The sequence below is a fragment of the Ictalurus punctatus genome, chromosome 18, assembly GCF_001660625.3.
Source record: "Ictalurus punctatus breed USDA103 chromosome 18, Coco_2.0, whole genome shotgun sequence".
Taxonomy (NCBI): domain Eukaryota; kingdom Metazoa; phylum Chordata; class Actinopteri; order Siluriformes; family Ictaluridae; genus Ictalurus; species Ictalurus punctatus.
In genome coordinates, this window is record NC_030433.2 from 13383875 (window position 1) to 13411251 (window position 27377).

Consider the following 27377-nt stretch of genomic DNA (forward strand, 5'->3'; position numbering starts at 1 on the left):
CGGCGCTGTTCTGTGTGATCGCAGATAGACAGATTTCCGCCTTCCTGCGGCTAAAAAAGCTTCACTTGTCAAAGACTGGAGCAGTTTGTCCGCTGGAATGCAGCGTGTTCAGTAGAGAGACTCTATACACTGTAGTATAAGATGAGCGGCGTTGGGAAGGAGGCGGTGCGGGAGACAGGGACGCGCATCGTGACACGCGCAACGATTTTTCCCCACAAGATGCGGGGAACTGAGAGTGAAGCTTGATCAAGAAGACTTGTACTGTGATTTCCCCTCTACACCATTAGCATGTCGGAGCGAGGAGCTGTTCAGCGAGCGGGAGTTGCGTCTCCCCACCTGCAGCCCTTCAAATCGGTCAGCATTTCATCAAATCGCCCGGTTCAGATGAACCTGTTTGCGACATGGGAAATTGACCGCTCGTCTCCCAGCTGTGTTCCAAGGTATGTATGTGTGTGTGTGTGTGTGTGTGTGTGTGCGCGCGCGCGCGCGCGCGCGGAGTTACAGGTTGCAGCATTGCCGCCTTGCCACATTTTAACTAGTCATATAATGTGGGACGCCATCACTCTTTTGAAACTTCGCATGAGAAGTCCTTCCTTAGCCTACATGATGTACAATTTCCCCCAAACATTGTTTCAATGTTGAATAAAGTAAAGCTCTGGACGTAAAGGAAAACTCCACCCTGGAACACATTAAATACGTTTATATTAAAATATTCCTGATGTGATTGGCAATTTTGGTACTAACATGTTGGTTGGTCCTGAATTTTTGTTATTTCCCTGAGAAGTCCTGCTCGTGTTCCCCTCTGACGTCACAGGGGGAAATAGCTAATATAGTTACCCAGGTGAATTAATAATGCCGCTTTTGAATGGAGGTTGCAGCTTGTATTTCCCCACCTCCAGCTAGTAAAAGCCAATGAAAACACCATCTCAACCTGAAGTTCCATCTCGTCAAATTCTTCTGAACTAATGCTGCGTTGGAGGCAAAGTTGCACCTTGTAATTCCCTGCCTACACCTGGTAAAAACCACCGAAAACACCCCTCCTCAACTTGCAATTTCACCTCGTCAGCTTGCGGTAGTCTTCTCAACTACTCGTTGTTTCCCTGTTTTGAGTGACGTCAAAATTAAAATGCTCACAGAACTTCACATTACCACTTACAAGGAAAGTTGAATGCAGCATAATAACTGGGAAATTTCTGACATCCCAGTAGGAAAGATCAGTTTGAACAGATCTCCAACTTGTAATTCTTCTTGGAGTTGTGATTCTGTGATTCACTTCAAGAAAGTGGTGCTTATAGTTACAAGAACAAGAAATAACATGATTTAAGGTTTTTAAGCAGTCTTCACAGTTTCTGTGGACTGTATATTTGAAATTGCTAAATACTGGCTGATACTTTGAAATCCTCAGTGAAATGTCAATTCGAGATTTGAGAAGATTTTTTGATAAAAATGTTCTTTCATGTAATTTTTGGCACTTTTAACAGTGATTTAGCACATCCATTTAAATAAATGAAGCACTAACCAAATGACTTCAGTTCCAGTTTTTGTAGACAGTTTACAGTGAGTATTGCTTTTATTTCTGACTTCAGATGGCTAAGTTAGCATGAACCCTCAACTGTGGGGAAATATGGCTTTTTTTCCCCCCCTCCCCCTAGAGTTCCCTGAATCCCAGGAACCCCATCCCAACCACACCACACATGGAAAAAACCAACTAACCAAACACACATACATTGCTGTCATAGGTGAATGGCTTCTTTCTTGCTTTCTCCTTGCAAATTCATCCACCAAACCAAGTACAGCTCTTTAACAAGCTCTTTAATGACAGCACGTTGAGTCTTCTTTCGCCATTTTTAGTTTAGTTCAGTTTTAATCTGACCCAACATCCTCTGGCTTCTCTTTTCTTTTTCTTCTTTTTATTGACCCACTTAGTGTGGGTTTACAGTTATCTACATTTTCATCAAAGAGGCCAGTAATTCCCATGTGGGCCACAAGCTAATTTTCACACACTGTGTTTATTTGGCTGTGAAGTACCATTATTCGCTTCACTTACAGGTCCCCATATGTGCACATGTGCTGTGAGTTACCTGTACATAGTTGCTCATGGTTACATGTATAGATTACTGTAAATTAGTCTATGTAACATTTATATGCTGTCTGAGTGATTCATTACTAGGGTTTACTAGAATTGAATACTTGCACTTAGTGTAACCCTTGTTTTTAGTTGTAAATCTCTTCTTCATACAATTGTTTCTGGTAAATTGATGTTGCAGCATTTGTGTCCCTGTCAGCTCCTTTATCAGCTCTATGCTTGGACTGTATTCTGCCTCTCTTTGGATAAAAGCATCTGTCAAATGAATAAGTAATGTAATGTAATATGGATCAATGTTTATGCACAAACAAGACTGCAGCTCCACAGTTTCATCCTCTCTATTGAGATAATAAATGTAAACTTCTACATAGCAGTACCAGCATGTACTGAAGATCTGGGATGTGTTGTGGATTTTTACTTAACATGTAGCATGTGTTACATGTTAAGTTTTAAAGAAAATACGGTGCAGTAGGTTACTCAGGCAGTCTCCTCTTAAAACATTCAACAGAAGCAACTAGACATGAGTTGCAACTGAAGCAGGTAAATGACTGACTAAAAGGAGAACAGAAAACTGTTAAAGCCTTTTGCAGCATATTTTCTGACAGACATAGAACATATCTCTGTAAATTGTGTCTAGAGGAATAACACTCATAATTATTAATACTATCAAAATAGAGATTTATGTACAATTTGTTTAAATGCCCCGTGGAGGGAAAAGGTGAGGTTAGTGTGACTGTAAATTTTGATACAGAGCACACATGCAAAATGAAGGAAGTTTTCCACATAAAGCATTCTTCAGTCCATATTTTAATCCTTTCCTCCTGTATATATTTGGCAAAGCATTCTCTTCCCTATAATACAACAGCTACCAATTGTAGAGAGTGAATGCTAAAACGTGCTTCCTCTGAGATACGTGAAACCAGCCAAACGCATTTTTTGCAATTGCTGCTCATGCTGAGGCACTGGGCTGCGTAATACAGAAGAAAGCGGTATCTACCCCCTTCTGCATGCATGAGCTCACAGATGCCCATGATTGGCAGGGGAGAGCAAGTATACCACTTCTCCCACCTGGAGAGCATGGATAGTTTTTATTCTCTTGGTTCCCTGTCATGGATCACTGTAGCAACGTCAGGATTTGAAATTGCAATCTCCAGACGACAGGGCAAATACTTTTCTGTTGGGGAACATTCACGAAACAAGTTCACGTGGGTTATAGGAGCTAGAAGTTAATAAGTCAGGAAAATGCAGCTTGTCATGCTACAGGAAAACCAGAAAGTCCTGTTCTGAAAACCTTTTCCTCACATTGGAGACTTCTTTCACAAATATTATTTTGATGTTTATATTAAACACCTCTTGACAGAAAGCTTAACCATATCAAATATTAAATGTTTTTCGTCATTAAATAACAGCATATTTTTAATATATGTATTATTAGATTAGATTATATGCTCATCTACTGTACAAGTCCCCATGAATTATTTATTACTATAGAAACAATAATAAATTATTGATTTGTTTTTCAAATGGGAATACTGTCAGAGGTGTGCTATTATAGAAAACGAATCACCAACTGGCCAATTTAACAGCATTGTATTATAAGAAACAAAAATATTTTAATAAAATATATTCTTTAAGATGTTGCAGTTCTAACCAAAAGTAGATACAGAACAAGAATGCAAAAGTGTTCCAAAAAAAACAAAACTAATTAGACTATAGAGAATCTTGTGCAAGATCAATCAGCATAGCCATAATAATATCTTTATGTTTTTCATTTTGTAGGTGATACTATAAAATCTCTGAAGTCTGTGCCATTTTTAAAAAATATTATTTAACATATCTGCTATATTTTGTTTTGTTTTAAGCATAGAAAACAGTCAAAGTTTGCTTTAACAGCAAAAAAGTTAAAATAGAAATACAATATGAATAATGATATTGAGTCATTACAAAAACAGTAGAGACCTTTCCACGCTTAGTACTTAACCCTGTAGTAATGCAAATTGGTGTGTGTGTAAATTAGAATGGAATGGACCCTTATATAACAGAACAAGCTGACCATATATATATATATATATATATATATATATATATATATATATATATATATATATATATATATATATATATAAAAAAATAAAAAATAGTGTGTGTGTGTTTTTTGGAAGGATAAGATTTATTTTGCTAACCTTACTATTGGTCAAGTGTACTCTCTCCCAAGCCTTCTGACTCTGGAGTTATACTTCAGTGAGAGAGGGGCAGTCATGTACATGAATGATCCAGGAGGGGTGGCTGTGAGCACCTCAGTTTGAGAAGCCGGTTAGGCCTAGTCAAATCTGTGGCAACTGTGATGTGATGGTTAAAATCCTTTGATGTTGGAAGACACAGGCAGGTGTAGAAGATGATATGTGGCAATGTTTGCTACTTTATATTGACAAGCTGTTTGTTTGGGATGGTTTATGTAGGTGTCACAATCTTTCTATCTTGTAGTACTAAAATCCAGACTCGTACTCCATTTCCTGACACATCCCACATCCTTACAATTTTAGCTTAGAACATTTTCTGAACATTTTGGTTCTTCTTTTGGTTCCAAGAATTTAAAATCTGCCAGGTTTCCTAGTGTTCTGAAATTTTTTTTATGTAATATTTATAAATGTTACTACAAAGTTACTGCAATGTTATTAGTTGTAGAGCACTAACATTTCTATAATGTTTTTTTTTGTTGTTTAACTGAGAATGATCTGTGAGCAATATTCTAATAACATTTTAATGCAAACCATAATTATATCAGATACTGGGACATCATTTTTGAAAGGTAACAAGCTAATTTTAGAAGCTGTCGAATACTTACTGAATGCTCTGACAATATTCTCTGTTAGCTGGGATGATGCTTACTTTTTGCCCTATAAGTGGTGTGGCAACAATATGATGCAGAGGAAACACTCTGGTTCATGATCTGAGGAGGTGTTGAAATTGAAGATGTTCATGGCTTCAAGTCAGGTCATCTTGCATATACTTTGCTTGAAGCTGCTGAGGGTTCATCAGGGCATTCTTCTGATTTTGTAAACACTTCACATTGCATTTGTTAGAGATGTCTCTAATTATCCAGTCTGTAAAGGTCTAAAACTTCAAAGAAAGTTATAACTGTTTCATGGTAGTATGTTGGTGAGATGTCAAGTTAAATACTGTATATATTAGTGATGCACCGAAAGGAAATTTCTGTTCTGAAACCGAAAACGAATTTCATAAATAAAAACCCATTTTAAAATAGTTTTTTTGCATAATTGTATTAATATTAGACTTTTTTGAGTTTAATCAATTCACTTTACTCTGTGCTGTGCATCCATTCTTCAGCAGATGCATTCATTACCTCCAGCTCTGCCTGTTTCATTTCACGTGCACACTGCTCTTTCTTCCCGTCAAAGTATTGTTCAGTAAATTGAGGCTCTAGTAATGTTGCAATGCAACGATAACCATTGGCTAGATCGAAAGTGAAATCTGAGCGCCGAGCACTGAGGGGCGAGGCGTGGCGGCATATATTTTCGGCTCATATTTTTGGCCTTTTTTCTCTTTTGGCCAAAAACCGTAAATACCATTTTCTGCGGATGACATTTCAGTGCATCCCTGGTATATTGCTAGTGTTTGGTCTGAGTCCACCATTGTTGAGTTTGAGTTGAGAGCAAGTCCTTAACCAACCGAGTCCGCATCCAAAAGGGGCTGAGTTGGACTCAAGTCCGAGTCCTTAATGACTGAGTCCGAGTTGAGTCAGGCCGAGTCCAGAAAGTAATTAAATTGAGAAAAATTTTAAATTACAATTGTAAACTCAACACCTGAGCTGTTCAATTAATATTTTAACCTTCACAAATTGCCATTTAATATTTTTATTCCATGTCATCAGTACCTCAACTTGTTTCCTATTTTAAAAAAAGTGATATAGAGGTATATGTAGAACTTTTATTATATTACAAGTGTACAAATACAAATGAACCTCTTTTGTTATTGTTTCACACTATATTGTGTTCTCCATTTCGAGATGACATTTCAGTAATTGATGCCTCTCCCCAAAGTTATATAGGCTGAGAGAGTACAGAGTAGAGTTACATTTAGCAGCATGTCATAACAACAAGCTTCATGCTTTATTACTGCTTTTAATCTGTCTATACATGACAACAAACTCATTTCTGAACACAGATCTGTTCTTGTAACTTTTTTCCATTTTAATTCCTAAAAGGGAAAAAACCCTCTATCAGCAAGGTTTATGATATTTACATTAATAAGTACATTTCACATTTTACGTGAAATTCAAGACTGGAGTCACCAGATGCTCATGTTTAGGGCTGGGCGATATGACTACAATCTTTCATGATATTTCATGATAACGATAAGTTTTCTCAGGTAGGTCTATCAGTAAGAAATACTACGGAAATTGAATAATTCAATTAAATGTAAAATAAAATAGACTTCACTGTATGACATATACAGTGATTCTTATTAAATTTACTGAAGTTATTCAGTCAAATGAGTGAGTGATTGATTTTCTCTTTGTCTTTTGTTGTTTGATTAACATTAATGACCCTGACAGCAGCAGGTTTATTAGACTGCTGTCCCTTTATGTAGGGATGCACCGAAATGAAAATTCTTGGCCGAAGCCGAAACCGAATATAATGAAAAACTAGGCCGAATACCGAACACGTTTTTTCGTGTTTTTTCCATTTATTTTGCCATTTTTTTCACCACTGCATAAATTAAATAGTCAAAATGTGCTTTTTACTATTTTGTCTTGCTTTTCAAAGAAAAAAATCAATTACAAAAACTACAATTTCAAAATATTTAACACTGAACATTTTTTTTCATTCCAGCAGGCATAGCCTACCAACAAGGCACAATGTAACTTTAAGTAAATAAATAAATTAGTAAAATAAAAATATTTTTATGTGGTCATCTTTGAGCCCCCCTTGAATAGCCTATGTTGGGCCTATAACTGACTGCTGAATGAATGTAACACTCTGTAGCCTACAACAAAAAGTGCATTAAAAAGTGCAAAAAATGGTTCTATTCGGTTATACGTGGCTGATTATATTGGGGATATATACCGCTCGCGTCCCTGTACACCTCGCGGAGTATTATAGTAGATATAGTTAGATACGTTGTTAATGTTATGTTCTATGTTTTTTTGGATTATGATTTGGATTTGTCTGCCTGCCCTTAATTAAATACGTTTTTATCTGCTTCCGTACTCTACTCCTTTACGTCTTGCGACGTGACGGAAACAAAACAAACGCACAGTAAACATCCGAAGATCACGTAGCTTGTGCACGTAGCTTGTGCATGCACGCGCCCCCTCATCGAGTCGTGACATTCGTGCGTCTCACTCTGGTTGCTAGGCTATTTGGTCGCGTCATCAAACACGTCATTGTTCGGTCAAATTTATTCTGCCTTTTCACTCATTCGGCCGAACACCGAAAGTGCCTTTTTTAAAAAAATTTTTTATTTTTTATTTTTTATTTTTTTGCTATTTTCGGACGAATAATTTCGGTTGCTGAACATTCGGTGCATCTCTAACTTTAAGACCTAATGCACAGATTCAGTATACTTTATTGACACACCTCAGATTCTTCCCAACTGTTTAAATTCACTTAAGACATAACCGACTGTGTTTGCATGAATACTCGGCTATACCTGCTTTTTGACATGATGTGGTCCACCCACGTCTCATCTTCATCATTCTGGTGGATGGCAGCAGAAGAATCTCCCGGTAAAGGGCTCCATTCATCATTCTTTCAATTATATGAAGTCTGCCAGTACCATATGATGAAAAACAGCCCTACACCATGATACTTCTACCTCCAAACTTCACTGTTGGTATAGTGTTTTAAGGGTGATGTGCAGTGCCATTTCATCTCCAAACATGGTGTGTAGTATGACAGCCAAAAAGTTCAATTTTGCTCTCGTCTGACCAGACTATACTCTCCCAGTATTTCATAGGCTTGTCCAAACTCTTCTGACTATCCTACTCCCTGGTCAGAAATTTTGTGAGGAGTTCCTGTGCCTGGTCGGTTGATGATGGAGTGATGTTGCTTCCACTTGCGGTTAATGGCCCCAATGGTGCTTACTGGAGGATTCAGAAGTTTTGAAATATGTCTGTATTTGATTCCATCAATATGTTTCGCAAAAATAAGGTTGCTAATGTCTTGGGAGAGCTCTTTGCTTTTACCCATCATTAGATGTCGCTTGTGTGACACCTTGGTAACAAAAAGCCTTTTTATAGACCATCAATTTACCAACCCAACTGATATTAATTTGCACAGATAGGGTGTATAATTACTTACAGATTTCAGCTGGTTCCTTGCCTTACCTTGCCTAGGAGAACTGCTTTTTCTTAGCGTGTTCAATACTTTTTTCCTGTGTCATTCCACTTTATTACACATAACTTTATTTATAGACCTTAATGTTGTGAATTCTTTATATTTCCAGATTTCTTGATTAAATACTGATGTCTGGGACGCATTTCATGTGAATACACTCATCAGAAATATATTTACTGAAAAAAATGTTGACGTGTTCAATACTTATTTCCCCCACTGTATGTATATAATGATTGAGTCATTATTGGTCACATATATACATTACAGCACAGTAAAATTATTTTCTTCGCATACCAGCATGTCAAGAATCTGGGGTCAGAGCGCAGGGTCAGCCATGCATATATAGAAAGTAATGAGTTCAGAGTAACCCTTGTATATGTTAAAAATACAGAAGATTGTTTCTGCTGCCAGAATGCTCTTATGTTCTTAGAGCAACTTTGCAACTCTCTCTCTCAGGCTCCTCAGTTTGACTCTTAAGAAACTGGTGATGTTAAAGGACCTTGACCAAGACCTCACCTCAGTGGTCATTGCAGTCAAACTTCAGGTAAACCCCAGAATATTTCTTTTTTAATTGATTCAATTTTTTGTGGTTGTACTTGGTCTATGTTTGTGTTGAAATGATTCAATTCTTTTTTGCTTAAACTTTATTTTTATGTATTTACATACAGTAAATACGTACACAACTTTTGTTGCTAATATTTAGCTTAGTTTGCATTTCTTAAGCAACACATGCTCTACAAAATCTGCCATCAGGAATACTTTTTTAATTTAAGTAGTTCCCAAATGGCTAACTATTTACTATGTGCTCCCCTCATAGGATATAACATAATGAAGTTGTAGGGCATAGTGCACTTTTTTTTTCCTCTTTTCCTCTAGAACACCATTTGAAATTCAACCACAGAAACAGTGTGACCTTAATAAGTGCACTGAAAATGATTTACTTGTATGTTGGGATCTCACTTGAGGACACAATTTGTTTATTTTTATTTATTTATTTTAATTCAAACATAAAGTATTTATTTGCAATCCTGTTCATACATAAAACTAGAATCTTCAGTATCAGTAGATTTACACTTCCAGTCAAAACTTTAGACACACTATTTTTTTTTTATTATTATTATTTTTTATAACAGTAAGGTTATCAAAACGGTGGAATAACACTAATGGAACTATGGGAGTTATGTTGTGATAAAAAATCCAAAATAAATCAAAATAATTTAGTATTTTAGCATCTTCAAAGTAGACACCCTTTTCCAGATGACTGCATTTCCAGAAATGTATTGTTGGCATTTTCTCAACCACTTTCTTGAGGAATCACCCTTAGATGCTTTTTAAACAGTATTAAAGGAGTTCCCGCCTATGCTGGACAAATTACTGGCTGCTTTTCTGAATATTTTGCATCCATTAAAAAATATTTTTTTGTAAATAAAATGTTACTTTTCTAATGAAAGAAATTAATATGTTGGCACACTTATATTATATATTATATACAACAGTGATTTCAAACATTTAATCATACACCTTCAGATCAAAAGATTTTTAAGATCATGAGAAACATTTCTGCTAAGTGTCTCCAAACTTTTGACTGGTAGTGTACATTAGACATAACACAGACTATCATAAACATTTGAATGTGGAAATTTGCCTTCTAACATGTAAAATGTACAAAAATTCAAATGGAATATTGAATAGTCAAATCCATTCCATCATTCCTAACAACAGTAATGCAGCATCCCACTGAAGGTACCACCTCAAAATCTTAAGGCATTAACTCATTACTTAATGCGTGACCTTGCAGGGATCAAAGCGGATTCTGCGCTCTAATGAAATCCTTCTGCCATCTCCTGGGCTCACAGAGACAGATTTACAGCTCACTTTCTCCCTTCAGGTTTGTTCTAGTGCGTCTTTGTGTGTTTGTATCAATCGGTTTTCTTTGTCGTTTTGCAGGTATGTTTATGTTTTTGCTAGACAACAATTTTTGTAGCATTTCTTAACATTTTTTTCCTTATTTATTCCTAAAGTATCCACACTTTTTGAAGAGAGATGCCAACAGGCTGCAGATCATGCTCCAGCGAAGGAAAAGGTACAAGAATCGTACAATCCTGGGCTACAAGACACTAGCAGTGGGCCTGATTAATATGGCAGAGGTGAGCAATATTATCACAGTCTACTGTAAACATTAGATACTATATTAGCAAAAAGGCTACTACAAAAAATACTACAGTCAACACACTTCACTAAGTTTGTTCACAAAATTACCATCCCTAATAGCTAGCCGGCTAGTTAACAGCTATTAACTTGCTTTTTTTTTGTCAATACAAATGAAATGGAGTCTTTGCACTGTGGTATTCTCAATTATTTCTATAACACTCTCCAAACCTTTTAAAATAAATGACAACAACAAAGTTTTGTCCATAATCGGGTAATTTAGCTAGCTGTTTAGCTAGTCAGTAAGCTAACTGCTAATAAACTAGCTCTTATTTCGCACAGGTAGACACAAGTGGGATTTCACTGTCTCATTTTGCAAGGTCATATTCTTAGTGTTAGCCAAACTTATTAAAATGTCCCATACCAGTTAACAAAATTTTATTCACTAACAGTAGTTAGTTTTGTTTTTGTTTGTTTGTTTGTTGTTGTTTTTTTTACAAAGGCCATGAGAAGGTTTTAAGTTGAAATGTGTTTCAATAGAAAATATGTTTCAATAAACTTACACATGTAAAGTAGACTAATTAAAATCTGGAAATTTGCCTTATAATATGTACATTTTCTGGTATTTGAACACTGAAATTCTTCCTGACCATCCTAAAAGATACATATGCATCATCTTTTATATTGAAATTTTTTGTATGTCTGTTTGGCAAAAGGTGATGCAGCATCCCACTGAAGGTGCTCAGGTATTGCGTCTGCACACTAAAATAAAGGACATGGCCGTGCCCGTGGCTGAGATCAGGGTTTACTCAATGTCCAGTCAACCTATAGACCCAGAAGGACCAAAGGCCAAACTGTCTGGTAAGGGAGTTTCACCTTCATGCAGATGTAAATGTAAAACTATTAAGAATAATAATGTTACATTGCTGGCTTTGGGTAAGCTTGTGTGATAAAATAATTTAATTGACTATATGTAAATGTGGTCATACCAAGTCTGCATAATATTTTTTAATCCTTCACAATATTTCAATTTCAAAAGCTGATGGATTCTAATCTATTTATGCTATATGCATTTATATATATTACATACATATGTAATATATTATATGCGCCCTATATAGATCGATCCCCTGACATTGATAACTACTCTGAGGAGGAGGAAGAGAGCTACTCATCTGAGCAGGATGGCAGTGATGACCCATTACATGGACAGGTTAGAAAAAAAGAGATGTAAATATGTAAAAGGAGGTAATAGGGTCCGGTTTAAAGTACACCTGAATGTTTATTTCAAAACAGTAAAAGTATGCATTCACAATTTTAAAAAACCCTACTTATCAAAAAACTGCTAAAATTTCCTCGGAACATCCCTACCCCCTCATTTTTAAAAATACCACAGTCTCTAAATATGCATACGCAATTTGGATGATGAGATAAGTTAGCTAGTCGGCAAGCTAATAAACTGCTAATATTCAAGCTTGTATTTATCTCAGTATAATTGAAGTTGTTATAGGTTGAAAATTTTTTGGTTTGCATTGTCATGTTCTTAGTGGTCATAAAACCTATTAAAACATACCATAACAATTAAAATCATGAGATTATTAGTGAAATTATGGAGACCATCTATTTTATTCTCCTTTGGCAGTACCTTTATGACGATGAGGATGAAGTAAGGAAGAAGAAGCCACGTCGTAAACTTACCTCTGCTGCTTCCATTACAAGAGCTAATGTGAGTTAAAGGAGCAGGTTACTGTTTCTGGCTCTAGATGGCCTTTTTATGCTTGTTTACAGCAAGCTTTCACCTGCTTAATGTTAATCTTATCAAAGACACACAACTACAAAGCTGTTCGCTGAACACCCATCTATTACAGCTTGGGAAACATGCCCATCAGCGTTTGTTTCTCTACTTGAAGGGCTCCATTTCTTCAAATTGACTCTAATCCCAGGGAACAGGCCTGCGTGTTTATGATAGCTTAAGGTCCATGTTGGCCTTTCAGCAGAGCCTGATCATTCGAATGGCTAGAGTGCTTTGAAATGTGCTGAGACATAAGGAGGTCAATATGTACTGACTCTGTTGAAGTGCGAGGTTGGGATATCTCTCTTCACATGCTTGTATCAGCTTGCTGTTTTGATTAGCTGCACGATCTGTCTACTAGCTGGTGATGTGCTGGATTGTCTGCCAATTCTGTAAGCATTCTGCCTGTTACTGTTCTTTATCCTCCTCCTCTGCTCGCTGCTATTTTTGCTGCTTGTGTCCTACAGCGTAATTCGTGTGGAATTGCTTTTCACACTTTTCTGCCTGACGTAAAGTCTTTTATGTTCAGCAGCCTAACATCAAGCAGAAGTTTGTGGCACTGCTGAAAAGGTTCAAGGTTTCTGATGAGGTAAACCCATATTAATCTTACTCCATGCCCCTCTCTGTGTCTCTTTCTCCATTTCCTGTACTATCCTCTACCCAACTTGTTAATTTGTCGTGTATGAGATTTGTTCGTCCCTAAACATGAGACTTGCAAATCTTTATTGAAAATCTTTATCTCACATCTGTACAATCGTTGCCTTTATTCAGTGTTTTTTTTTGTGGAGTTTGCATGGCAATGTTTGATTGCTGATGTGGTATGTGTAGGTGGGATTTGGCCTGGACCATGTGTCTCAGGAGCAGATTCGTGATGTAGAGGAAGACCTGGATGAGCTGTACAACAGTCTGGAGATGTACAACCCCAGTGACAGTGGACCAGACATGGAGGAGACCGACAGTGTCCTCAGCATGCCCAAGCCCAAACTCCCGTAACATACAATAACACTCTTAAATGCACACTCAGAATTAAGTGAACACTTATTGCAGCTTAAAGACAATAGGAAGACAATCCAGACATCACGCTGCATTGGCAGAGAATAAAAGAACAAAAGCACAGTAAAGCCTATACAAATAAAATTTAATTAAAGCCATACAACATAAAAACCTTAAGACAGTAGGAATACCCCATACATCACACAGGCCTTGCAATAGTTTAGGAAGAATAGAGGATTAAAACTGAACAGATGGTGATGAAATGGTGTAGTTAAAGGCATTCAGGTATATAAAATGAGATTATAGAAAACAAAGAATGTTATCAGACATAAGGTGTGATATAACATTCACTGGTTCTGATGTATGATACTTTTGTTCACCTTCATGATCAATTGGACAACGTGGGGAAGAGAAAGTTTTGTCAAACTCATAATAACAAAGGCATGGGATTGTGATACTGACTGATGAGGTTACTTTGAAAGTACAAAGTGCTAAATGTAAGTGCAATTGTAGAATCACCCTATTAATGTGAGATTGTTGAAAATGGAATCTCACAGACTGACCAAGCAGTTCTCTTAACCTCAACCCTTAGTAAACCACACCCACACTACTTCACAGCTCCGAGAAGTCTTATGTAACAAGAATCTACTAAAGCTGTTGTACAAATCTTATACAAGTATTTTTCTAGATGATCCCTTGTGAGGCCCCTGCACTATGTGGAGGTGTAACTTATACCATGATCAGAGTACAGTTTTGCTTTTCTGTCCTAAAGTCAAAGATAAAAATACCAATCACCGGCTTCTCAGAAGTGTCTGTTGCGTTACACATTATTCCACTGCCTCTGACTGAGCATCCATTTTCTGTGTCTGTGTGTGTGTGCGTGTGTGTGTGTGTGTGTGTGTGTGTGTGTGTGTGTCTGTGTCTATCTGTCTGTTTAGGCCATTCTTCGAAGCTATGTCTCAATCCAGCTCTCACAATGAGTTTGGCAGTCTGAACAGCAGATGTTCTCTAGGCAGAGACACACTGAATCCCGTAAGTGTTATATTTAGGGAGGATAACAGCAAATCTCACCTAAATTTATATCAGGTTTTCTTTCATTATAGGTCAATATTTCCATTGCTCTATCTATCCATCCATCCAAATCTTCAGCTATTATCCACCCAACTATATATCCTCCATCTATCAACTATCTACCGATCTATTTGTTCATCCATACATCCACCCATCCATCTATCCCTCAAAAATGATGGAATCACCACGCTCTGAGGATGTTCACCTGGATTTTTACTTTGTAGCAAATAAACGAATCCCAGATATGATGCACAACAATTTTTGTGTAATAGCTGAACATTCTGGCTTCGTGAAACATACCACAAAGAAATTAAATTGTTTTTAATTAATGGCATTTTTTTTCCCAGATCAAGTAGAGGGGAAAAAAAAAAATGGAATCACGCATGTTGAGGAATAAAATATGGAATCTTCTATAAAAAAAAAAATCACAATTAGTACTTTGTTACAAGTTTTTATAACGGCCTGAATTCTTTGAGGCATGGACTTCACTAATGGAAAAACAATATTCTCCATTAAACTGGTTCAAACTTTCTCGAATAGCGGTTGAAAGATCAGCTGTGCAGGATGGCGCCCTGTCATGGACCAGTTTTTTTAATTTCCACCATAAATTTTCAATGGGATTGAGATCCGGACTGTTTGCTGGTCATGTCATTGAGTTGATTTGCCTTTCCTGAAGAAATGCTTTAACACTCTTTGCTCTGTGGCAAGATGCATTGTCATCCTGAAAAATGACTTCTTCATCCCCAGACCTATTTTCTATCGATGAAATGAGAAAAGTGTCCAAAATTTCAATGTACACCTGTCAAAAGACAAAAGTTCCAGCATCATCTCAATGGCCAATGCAGATTCCTGATTCATCACTGAATATCACTTTCATCCAATCATCCACACTCCATGAATGCTTCTCTTTATCCCACTGTAAACTTGTTTTCTTCTCTTTAGGTGTTAGTTCTGGTTTTCGTTTAGCTTTTCTGTATGTAAATCCCATTTCATTCAAAATTAAGAATTTCATTCATTTGTTTTTCATTTGTTTTGTTGTGTATTTTCTATTTTCAAGGCATATCTCTTTGAGATTTCTATCCTGACGCTTTGCCATCTTCAATGTTCTACCCGTATATTTTCCTTTCATAACTTTCTCATTTTGTTTATACTTGCACCAAATTTAGACACCGCTCACTGGGAACAACCAACATCTTTTGCCATACTTTGTGTTGGATTTTCTTCTTGAAGGAGTTTTATAATCATTTTCATTGGTTCAATTGACAACTCTCTTGTTGAGGCCATGTTTCCTTTCAATAAGTCCCAGGTTAAAGTCTGTAAGCACTAATTGCATTTTAGACTTGTGCTGGAATTTCTTTCCTCTACTTGATCTGGAAAAAATATGCCAGTAATTAAAATAATTTCATTTAACTTTGAAATAGGTTTCACAAACCAGAATGTTCAGCTATTAAACAAAAATTTGTGTCAGATTTCTTTTGTTTATTTGCCACAAAGCAAAAAAGCCAGGTGAGCATCCTCTAAGTGTGATGATTCCATAATTTTTACCAGGGGTTGTATCTGTCTGCTACCCTTCATTCATTTATCTTTTATTCATTCATCCAACCAACACATCATCCATTCATGTCCATTTATCTAATAGCCATTGAATCCCTCCCTTTATCCCTGCAAGTATCTATCCATCCATGCATCTATTTGTTATCCATCTACTGTTTCAGTCTGTCCAACTATCCAACATTCCATCTACACCTCCAACAACTATCCATTTATCAATCTAATCCTCCAACTATCTGTCTGTTACCTTTCATCCATTTGATCTTTTATTCAAGCATCCAACCAACTATCTATTCATCCATCCACACTTCCAACTAAGTAGCTATCTAGCATTCATTAATTTATTCATACCTACAACTAACTCTTTAACTATCTGTCCATTCATACTTTCAGTTATGTACCCATCCAAAAATCAAAAATCTAAATCGAAGTATGTCCATCTCTCCAAAAGCAGGGGGAACAGACTGCATCAAGTAAAATTCAACGCTCCAGTAGTGCACACCTGGATGACGCCTGCTCTGAAACAGACACAGTGGTGGGATCATAACCTTTTCATCCCTCTTTCCTTTAATGGCTGTCTTTGTTGTTTTTATCTTCCACTTCTGTTTAGTCTGTCTTTTGGATCATGTGTCATATAGCTGGTAAGTAATGTGTATTTGGTACTGTAGGAGCTGAATGAGGTGGAGGTTTTGAGCGATGGAACCCCCAGCATCACTGTTTCTGTGGCAGAGAGACCACGAACCCCACAGAGGAGCAGCAGCCAGACCATGCCCTCCCCAAGGCTGGTACCACACACACACACACACACACAAACACAAAAAAATGCACTGTATAATACCTCCTGTGTGACATACTACTGTAACTCATTCCCAGGTTAGATGGTGGTCACACTCCTAAGCATAAGCGAGGAACACCCATGAAAGAGAGGCAGCTGTCTAAACCTCTCAGCGAGCGGACAAACAGCTCAGACAGTGAGCGCTCACCTGAGCTCAGCCTCACTCCACAGGTGAGCTCATTCCCCTCCTCACATGCATTAAAGTTCTCGATGGATTATCACAGAGGTGATGCATGCAAACAGTCTTTTTCAGTATGTTATCTATTGACATGCCTACTTATGTTATCAATCTTGCGTTTTTCATTGTGACAGAAGAATAAAAATAAAGTATTTTTTAATCAATAACTGTTAATGACTTTTTACATATTGTGGAAGTATGAAAGTTAGAGATGGATAATATTCAGAATCTAAACACATTGCAAGCAAAATCAGAATTTTGCCTGTGGTGCTTTAGTTAAATTCACAATTCAAACAAAACCATTACAAAACCATTACATTAATGTGTTGTTGTTTTTTTTAATGTGATATGGGGTTTAATGGCAAAAGTGATGCATACAATTATAGAAAAAAAAATTTTCTTCACATAATACTTTGAATCAAAACATGTTGCTTTAAACAAATGAATATTTTGCATGCTAAATTCAAACACAAGAAATTAATCAAATTACTTTATTAAGATATACAGCATGCATATTTAGGATTAAAAAAATAATAATAATAATAATAATAATTATAATTATTATTATTATTATTATTATTATTATTGGCTGACATTAGCTATGTACATAGTTGATGATTGATTAATTGAGGAAGTTAAAAAGGTGATCACATTTAATCATGTAGACCTGTTTTGTATTATACTATTAATATATTCTGTAAATAATATATATATGTTAAAGTATGATTATATATTTGACTTATTAATAAATATTATATATTTGTTCATTAAGAATTTATTTTCACTTTAAACTGTGCGTTCCTTCACTGTGCCAAAGAATCTCGCTAAAGCGCTGCAGAATAAACAGCACTGGAGGGTCCACAGTAAACATGGTGATTCATTTGGGCTGTGGATTTGAGCGCGGGACACTCTGAGTGGGTGTGTTAGGAGCAGAGATGCAGAGCGTGGAGCAGAGTGGGCGCTCAATCTGCTTATATAACAGCACATTGGCTCTGCAGTGAGTCAGTAATTGGCTAACATTGCCACTATTGTTGCACAGAAATATCCAAATGCCTCTCTGGCGTGTATGATGTTTGTTAGGGTGAAGTGCTATGTTTTAATTCCCACTGTGGTGGTGTGCCTGATGTGTTTGTCAATTTGTCAGCTATAAATATATAAATAGCAGCATTTGGAATGTCGAATGTTGTTTTCTGCATTCATAAAACTGCCTTGTAATGGTGCATGTTTGAAACTGTCAGCAGGTTTAGCCGACAAACCAGTATCAGCAGAATCATAAGTGCTGTGTGCTTATTCTAAATAAACTGAACTCTCCTTTTCTCTTGCGAATATGTGTAGATGCCAAGGAAGATAGTGTATGACCAGCTGAACCAGATCCTGGTGTCTGACACGACCCTGCCCGACAGTCTCATCCTCATTAATAGCAGTGACTGGCAAGGACAGGTAGTGACTAAATACTGTGTCTCAGAACTAGCTAATAAGATTTTCTATGGCGTCTTATGTTTAAACCAAACAAACCAATGATTTTCTCAGCAATATACCTTTTAGAAATGTGTTTCGATGGGCACTTCATTTTAAGCCTTAAGCTTTGTCCTCTATATTTATTATATTTTTTATACATACAGTGCTCTCCACTAATATTGGCGCACTTAGTAAATATGAGCAAAGAAGGCTATGAAATATTGTCTTTATTGTTTAACCTTTTGATCTTTTGTTAAAAAAAATCACAAAAATACTCTGCACTCATGGATATCAAACAATTGCAAACACACCACAGTTTTATCAAAAAATATATAATCTCTGTTAAATATAGGTGAGCAGCAATTATTGGCACCCATATGAATTCATAAGAGAAACTGATGTATTCCAATTGATATTTTTAAATTTTTTTTAGTGCACCTGGGTGACTAGGAATAGGAAATTGTTCAACCATGACTTCCTGTTTCACAGGGGTATAAATATGTGGTAACACACACGCCAAATTCCCTTAGTCATTCATAACAATGGAACTTCACAAAATAGGAAGTGGCTATAAGAAAATAGCAAAAGCATTGAAAATGCTCATTTCCACCATTAGGGCAGTAATTAAGAAGTTCCAGTCAACTGGAAATGTCTGTCTATATTGTCTCAACGCACTGTGAAGTGGATGGTTTGAGTGGCCAAATAATCACGGCTGGAGAACTGTAGAAGTCTCCAAAACTACAATCCGAAGTCACCTACATCACCACAAGTTGTTTGGAAGGGTTTCAAGAAAAAAGCCACTACTGTCATCCAAAAACAAACCCGGGGGTATTCGGATTGCCAGAAATTACTGGAGCTTCAAATGGGATCGGGTTCTGTGGTCAGATGAAACCAAAATAGAGCATTTTTGCAATACCTCATGCCCACGGTTAAATATGGTGGTGGCTCTTTAATGTTTGGGGCTGTTCTGCCAGAGGACCTGGACATTTTGTTAGGATACATGGCATCATGGACTATCAAATATCACCAGATATTAAATGAAAACCTGACTGCCTCTGCCAGAAAGTTTAAAATGGGCCGTGGTTGGATCTTCTAGCAGGACAGTGATCCAAAACATACATCAAAATCAACACAAAAATGGTTTACTGACCACAAAATCAAGGTCCTGCCATGAACATCCCAGTCCCCTGGCTTGAAACCCATAAAAAAAAAACCTGTGGGCTGAACTGAACAGGAGAGTCTACCAGCGTGGTCCTCAAAATTTTAAGGATCTGGAGAGATTTTGTATGGCGGAATGGTCTCTAGTCGCTTGCCATGTATTCTCAAACCTCATCAGGCATTATAGGAGAAGACTCAGAGCTGTTATCTTGGCAAAGGGAAGAAGCACAAACTATTGACTAAAAGGGTGCCAATAATTGTTGCACACCTATATTTAAGAAAGTTGTATTATTAACCTGTTTTGATAAACCTGTGTTTTGTTTGCAATTGTTTGATATGAATTTTTTGAACAAAAGATCAAAAGGTTAAAAAATAGACACATTTTCAAAGCCTTCTTTGCTTATATTTACCAAGGGTGCCAATATTTGTGGAGGGCACTGTATGTAAGCTATGTTAACTGGAACCATATCAGTCCTGGTAACTTCTAGAAACATAACCAAATAAAATTAGGTTTAAAGAAAACCTGCTTTAAAGAAGGGGGAAAAAAAGCAAAATCTGTTTAGGGCAATGTATACTGGTCTTTTAATGTAGTTATACTGAGTGTGTGTGTGTGTGTGTGTGTGTAGTATGTGGCAGACTCCCTGCAGGCACAGAAGCATCCAGTGGTGTGTACCTGCTCAGTGTCCGAGATTCAGGCTGTGCTCTCAGCTCTGCTCACTCGTATTCAGAAGTTGTAAGTGGTTCAGTTCAAGTTCAGTTCAAGTTCAGTCCTAGTGGATGTGAACTACCCAGCTAGCTAGTCTAGCTAATGTTCATATTCAGCTAGTCACAATATTGCAAGGGAGGGCTAAAAAAAAATTATACCCATCACTAAACCAGCATTACTATTAGACACTGTATAAGCACTGGACAAGACCATTTGTAATTTTGTCTTTTTTGTTTATTTATTTGTTTATTTATTAATTTATTTATTTTAGGTATAAACCCTCTCATGCATAAATTATTTTATACCATATTCTGTCTGAATACTCTAATCTGATTGGATGGAAGTTGTGCATTCAAACTTTATAATACACAGGTAGTTCCAGTCAGTTTAATCACTGTTCTGAATTAATGTTCTGCCTATAAACAATAGTAACCATAGTTGCATACAATTACAGTTGCATACAGTAGTTAAACTCACAGCTTATTATTATGTAGAGACGCAGCGCAGATGCAGGTAATTCATGCACACACACACACACACACACACACACACACACACACAATCTCTCTCTCTCTCATGACTATTTATTATAATTAATTCAAGTAAACATAATCTTATCACTCTATTTTATCTCTGTGTATGATTTAGAGCGGGTAGAATTCTAGCTCTACCAACACAAATATAAAATAAAATATAAAATAAAAATTGACCGTTCTTTTTATCCTTTCGGTCAAATTTTGGACTGTAAACATCAATGCCAGCTTTAACTTGTCAATGCTGGCAAGTGACCACGGTATAAGTGGGATAATCCATGGCCAAGGGTGCATTACCTGATTTTAATGCACTCCACTTTTCGTTGAGTGGTTCTTTGCCTCGTCTATTGTCTGGTGTTGATAGACCATGGAGAAACGGAGATGGGTCATTCTATAGAAACGTCCACTTTTGGAGTAGCAATATGTCTTAAAATCTATTTAATTTTTAAACATTTAAACTTGAGCTACAATATTGGTTAACCCTTTGACTTTAGGAATCCACATAAATGGCAGCTTATTGGATTTTATTATTTTGTTTTTACGTTGATTTAAAGAACACTTATGCCATCTTCTTGTCACTCGTGTTCAGAGTTTGGTGTAACTCGTTACTATATAATGACTCATTGTAATATAATGACTTTTCTGATAATGCAGTAATGTAATTCATTACATTTTAAATTTATGTAATTTGATTACAGTTACTGATGTCAATAATATTACATTACTTGAATTACAAATTTATTGTTAAGAAAATAATATTAAGTAAAATTAATTTTTTAAAAATAAATCACGTTTTCCCCCAAAGATTTTTTTTTCTTTAGCCCCAAATAATTCTCCACTTGGAGCTGTTTGTCACTACGTAACTGAACGTCAGTAAAAGAAGACCACCTGTAATTTTATGTCCTCAATGAACGGAGGAGAGACCAATCAGACAGGGTTTACAGGAAAATGCGTGGGAACACTCTGTCTTATTGGCTGAAAGCTCACAATTCTGCTAGCTCACAGTCAGTGTGAGGATATTCTCTGATGCTGAGCAGGAAAACAAGATGTGTAAATGTCTATATGAGGTCTAGTTTACGTGAACATGATATGAGCAGAGAATAAGAAAAGATAATGTACTTTGAATGGCTCTTTAGACAATGATAGCTTAGCTTTGCCTCCCCTTGGCTAGCGACACCCTTGACAAACTAGCCTAGTTAGAAAAGTTTTATATTTTATCGGTCTGGTAGTCAAACAGAGACAACACCCCAGGCAAGTTTTATGATAAATCCAACTTTTCCTGATCATGTAGTACATTGCATGCTAAAAGAGCTATGAGTTTACACTTTGTAGTGTCTTTTTGTAGGTTTGAAAAGTTTTAGAAAATAACGTGAAAGTAATTAGTAATCTGATTACTTTTTACATGCAGTAATCAGTAATGTAATCAAATTGCAATTTAAAAGTAGTAATTAGCAATCTGTAGTGGATTATATTCTTTGAGTAACTTACCCAACACTGTTCATGTTACCTTATACTTTTGCCAATAATAGAGGCATTTTACATATGTTATGTCTCAAACTATTCTGCACATGTAGTCACAGGCATAGAGGTATAATGATAATGCAGAAAATTAGGAGATTAAGCTTTTATTTATTTCAATCAAGTTGGTGAAATGTATGATTGCATGATGTTCGCTCATTTGCACAATCATATCTTTGCTATAATGATACTTTTTTTTTGGTCATGTCTAAAAATGTAATGATTCAATCGTTAAAATCCTAACTCTAGAATGAAGCAACAGTCAATTAATATGAAATAATATATGTAAAATGGGACCCTTTTGATTTATTGTGATCAAAAAGAAAACCCAGTAATACCAGTGAGACAAAGAACACCAAAGAATGGTGTTCACATGAGGAGCAGAAACACCATTGACTGTAAAACCAGTGACAATTTTCATTAAAAATGCATTTTACTAAATGACGGCTACAATACCTCAAACCACATGTTGCTAATCTTGCTATACTCTCGAAAGTATGTAATTTAATGAATTTGTATTATTATTATTATTATTATTATTATTATTATTTATTTCCTTATAATTAAATTGGTTATACCAGGATCTACATCAAGTAGGATGTAGGAAATACAAAGTAATGTCAAAAGTCTGTATTTTTGTTTTCCAGAATAAGACATGTTTACTGAGTGGTAACACCAGTGACATGACTCCAGGAGACAGCCGTTTTCATCATATTATTTATAATATTTACTTGCCATTTTAGTTTTTATGCCATATATCATAAATTTGATAGTGACATATACATTATTGCATATAAAATGAGACCAGAAATACTTTTTTTTTACTTTTTTTAATTTTTTAAACTCCGAATATGCCCCTAAAGCTTCAGACTTGACCATGTAGACAAGCACTTTTCTGGCACTTGGAATTTTGTATAATTGTTTAAAAAGAAATGATACCTAATTTATGGCTCAAATAGGTATAATTGTTCAAATAACATTTTCTATAATTCAATATGTAACTTAGTTGTGACTATACAATCTATTTTAAGTGCATACTTTACACAAACCCTGGAGACAGAAAAGTGGACGTTTCTGTAGAATGACCCAGATATAGTCATTTATATAGTCATTTACCCAGATATAGTCACATATTTTGTAATTAATTGTACATACAGTTCTATACTCATAATTGTTTCAGAAATTATAACAAAATCTAAGATAAAACAAAGGCAACCTGAGTAAACACAAAATACAGTTTTCCTGCACCTCCACTCTTATGTCCTCTGTGCTCCTGCTCTCTGCAGCTGTAATTGTAACTCTGTCACACCTAAACCTGTGAAAGTGGTGGCTGTGGGAGCGCACAACTATCTGGGAGCCATCTTGCGTTTCTTCGTATCTCAGCTAGCCAACAAGACATCTGATTGGCTTGGGCATTTAAAGTTTCTGGTGGTTCCACTAGGTGAATGGTTTTTCAAGGTCTATAAAAAAATAATAGACATTGGCTTGCTTTTGACTGGGAAGTCAAGCTTACTAAATGACGACTTCTGTGCAGGTTCTCACCCAGTAGCTAAGTACCTCGGCTCCCTAGATAACCGCTACCGTTCAGCTTTCCTTGACAGTGCATGGCGGGAGTTCTTCAGTCGTACAGATCCTCCTCAACCTGGTACGTAACTGCTGTTGCTGCTTTGCTTTCAGTAGTCTTATGTCCGACAGCAGCTTCTTTATTTCTGTTTCTGAATGTGGTTGTGTATGTGTCCAGGTTTATCATCTGCAGAGGGTGTGGACGTGGCCGGACGTATCGGTCAGTATATTGATGGAGCCATAGTCACTCATCAGCTGCCTATTGCTGAGGCTATGCTAACCTGCAAGCACAAAATGTGAGTGGAACCACAGTCATGTATGGCTTATACTGTACAACATCGGTTATTATTGGTCCACACAGTGTTGTGTATGACATAATCATATATAGTGCATGTTATGTTCTTGTTTCCTCCTTTTACAGGCAAGAAGATGATTCCTTTCAAAATTTTGTCCCCTTTGTGGGTGTAAGTAAATTTTTAATTAGCATCGCTGCGTGCTTAACAATACCCATTCCTTGTCATGTGCACTGTTAAATTCTTGTTTTGTTTTATGTTAATCAGGTGGTTAAAGTCGGTTTGATTGAGCCCATGTTTGGATTGACAGGTATAAATGCTTTTTGCTGATGCATTACCATCATAACCTGCACTAAAACATGAAAGTAAAATTTCTTAAATTGATGTCCTTTTCTTTTCCACAGTAGGCGGAGACTGTGAAGAGGGAGTGGCTTTGAGTCTGATAGTTCCTTCGACCTCTCCTCCTGCTCATGCAATGTCCACTGGGATGATAAAAGAATCTGCCACGCCTCCTCCTTCACCATCTCTCAGTGGTGTTCATGGGTAGGTTTGATGATGATCTAACAGTCTTTGTTCCTGTTATTACTTGGGTTATAACTGCTATAAACAGCCTCTTCTTTAAGTTAGTAAGACAAAATAATGGAGCTTGTTAGATTACTGAGAAACCAAAAACTCTCTGTCCTGAAGACTTTAGTGTACTATGCCTCTGACTATTGCAAAGTACGGACACTGGCGACTCCTTCCAGAAATGCTAAATAAGTATTTGCTCAGAGAAAACGTCTTCATATTTTATACCACAGTGCTGTGGTATAAGCATTTATAATTAATTAATTGACTACTGGGTATTGCATTCATTATGACGTTTAGAAATAATGCTTACAAACCTTCAAACAGAGATGGAGCCTGAAAAAAACGTGGTTTCTGGATTGTTTTGTTGTTCACACATACACAATGACGAATAGACATATCATTGTTTTTGGCCAGGAGTCCCAGCATGTCTCATGGAACAGACACCATAGGGCTACAGGTGGATTACTGGGTGGCTGAAAAGCGTAAAGATGGTGAGAGGAGGGACACCAAGAACACCCTTAAGAGTGCTTTCAGATCCTTGCAGGTCAGCCGACTGCCCAATTCGTCCATTGGCGAGCTCCAGCCCAGCTCCTGCACCATGGCCATGACTGTGGTCACCAAGGAGAAGAACAAGAAAGGTGAACACTTTGGCTAGCTGTTTGGAACTGTAATTATATTTAAGGGGTTTTTAACGGGGCTAAGTTACTTCTCTTTAATTTTTTTGGATTTGGCAGTTTACACTTGGTGATATTTTTAGTCAAGCTTTTTATTATATTTTAAATTTGACATCTGTGAAAATTATTGTTTGCCTCAGTCAGCCTATAAACTCTGATTAAAAACAGCACACAAACATTTGTCTATCACCAGTCCCTACTATTTTTCTGGGGAAGAAGCCAAAGGAGAGGGACACAGAATCCAAGAGCCAGGTGATCGAGGGGATAACCAGACTCATCTGTTCTGCTAAGCATCAGCAAACAAGTCTTAGAGGTAAAAGCCCTTAGGTGCACTCTTCAACTCAAATAACAGACTATATGGAACCTTATTATTAGTAAAGAGACATCTGAGTAAATGTTCCAACACACTTTCCTAATATGTTTAAAAACAATATTTCTCACAATATTGAGATGAACCTAATACTTGGCAAACTTGATAATACATGTTTAGCTACAATTGGTTACCACAAATACATGAGGTAATCTTTTCTCTTTTTTTTTTTTGCCTATATTACAGTGTCTGTTGATGGGATGGAGTGGAATGATGTCAAGTTTTTTCAGTTGGCATCCCAGTGGCCCACTCATGTGAAATATCTGCCAGTTGGTCTGTTCAGCTACAGTAAAATTGCCTCCTAATGGTGTTTTACCTGAAGAAAACTGCAGGAGCTGTCATTTCCAAACACTCTTCCAGGCAATATACAAGGACAAATCCCCCCCCCCCCCTTTTTTTTTTCTTTTGGATGTTGGTGTATGTAGGTTAAAAAAAACCAAACATCTGAAGGATTTATTAAGGAAAAGCAATTATAGTGTTCTGAGACCAAGAATGGGTCTACTCCAAAGGTAATATTCTTGTGTGCTGTTATTTTCTGCTGTGCCGTGCAGTTAACAATGCAATAACCTCCTCCTGTATCCTGTATGGTTGTGCAATTATTTTGTCACCTTTAAATATTAGTGATTTTAAGAATATTAGTAATTTAAGAATACATTGTTTTCACTTGTTCTGAAATTTAGTGATCATGCTCAGCATTTGTGGTTATTTTATATCAAAGTATAATTGAGTATATTAATATATATGTATAGTATAAGAGTAATTTTGCAATATTATAGATATCTGATGCTTCTCAAATATTTTGTAAAAATGGGTAAAACATATTTTATCACAAAATAGTATTATATGTTGAAAATAGGCCATAAGTTATTATACTTTGCATGTGTGTGTGTATGGAAGAGTGCAAAGGAAATGAAGATATTAATTGTGTACAATGTACATTGACTTAGTGATCTTTCAGGACGGTTGGACCTGGCTGCTTTCATTCCTTCTGTGATGTTGATTATAGATGTTCTTTGTACAGTAAAAAATTATATCTAAATGTGAAAAGTCCGTGTGTAGCCTACCCCAACACATTACTAATGTGACAATTCAGGATGATTGAAGATGAAATCTACACACAGCCTACAAAACCCATCAAGAACTTACATCCAGGTGTCAAAAATGTGTAGTGAACCCTTGTTGCCTTTGATATATATTGTTGTATGCAAATAAATATTTTGCATGCAGTAATTTTGTAATATTCTGGTGTAGTGGTTGGTATGTATTCATAAGTCTTTATAATTTAAAATTATCTTTTCACATTTACACCAGTCATGTGCACTGATAATAAATGCATCCTACCTGACTTATGTTCATCTGGCTGTTTTTGTACGGAAGACATGAATGTCTTGAACAAATCTCCATAAATGGGAAATTAACACTTTTTTTTTTAGCAAAATGTCTTCCAAAATTTTTCATGCTTGGTTTATATTATATATCTTTTTTCAGATAGGCTTTAAGAATGCCTTTGACATAAGAATG

General features: G+C 36.4%; 1 protein-coding gene across 3 annotated transcripts; it reads left to right on the top strand.

The window, feature by feature from the left end:
* pacs1a (phosphofurin acidic cluster sorting protein 1a) lies at positions 1-27201 on the top strand. 3 transcript variants are annotated; one of them, XM_017492782.3, is made up of 24 exons: positions 1-440; positions 8902-8989; positions 10244-10333; positions 10467-10592; positions 11310-11454; positions 11715-11806; positions 12236-12319; positions 12915-12974; positions 13214-13374; positions 14317-14410; positions 16452-16532; positions 16669-16781; positions 16874-17006; positions 18349-18453; positions 20256-20362; positions 23673-23827; positions 23921-24031; positions 24128-24245; positions 24371-24413; positions 24510-24552; positions 24647-24785; positions 25227-25450; positions 25680-25799; positions 26043-27201. In XM_017492782.3, exons 1-24 carry the CDS (start codon positions 289-291, stop codon positions 26159-26161), a joined length of 2703 nt encoding a protein of 900 aa, XP_017348271.1. In that variant the 5' UTR covers positions 1-288; the 3' UTR covers positions 26162-27201. The 3 variants fall into 3 exon arrangements, with proteins under 3 accessions (XP_017348271.1, XP_017348270.1, XP_017348269.1); XM_017492781.3 differs by having other exon boundaries at positions 12918-12974; positions 16452-16535; XM_017492780.3 differs by having other exon boundaries at positions 2-440; positions 16452-16535.
* The last annotated feature ends 176 nt before the right edge of the window (positions 27202-27377 follow it).

Coding starts and splice junctions, on each gene's coding strand:
- pacs1a (XM_017492780.3), top strand. CDS start 289: ATGTCGGAGCGAGGAGCTGTTCAGCGAGCGGGAGTTGCGTCTCCCCAC. Junction 18,454..20,255: donor GCAGTGACTGGCAAGGACAG/GTAGTGACTAAA, acceptor GTGTGTGTGTAG/TATGTGGCAGACTCCCTGCA. Junction 24,786..25,226: donor TCTCTCAGTGGTGTTCATGG/GTAGGTTTGATG, acceptor GTTTTTGGCCAG/GAGTCCCAGCATGTCTCATG.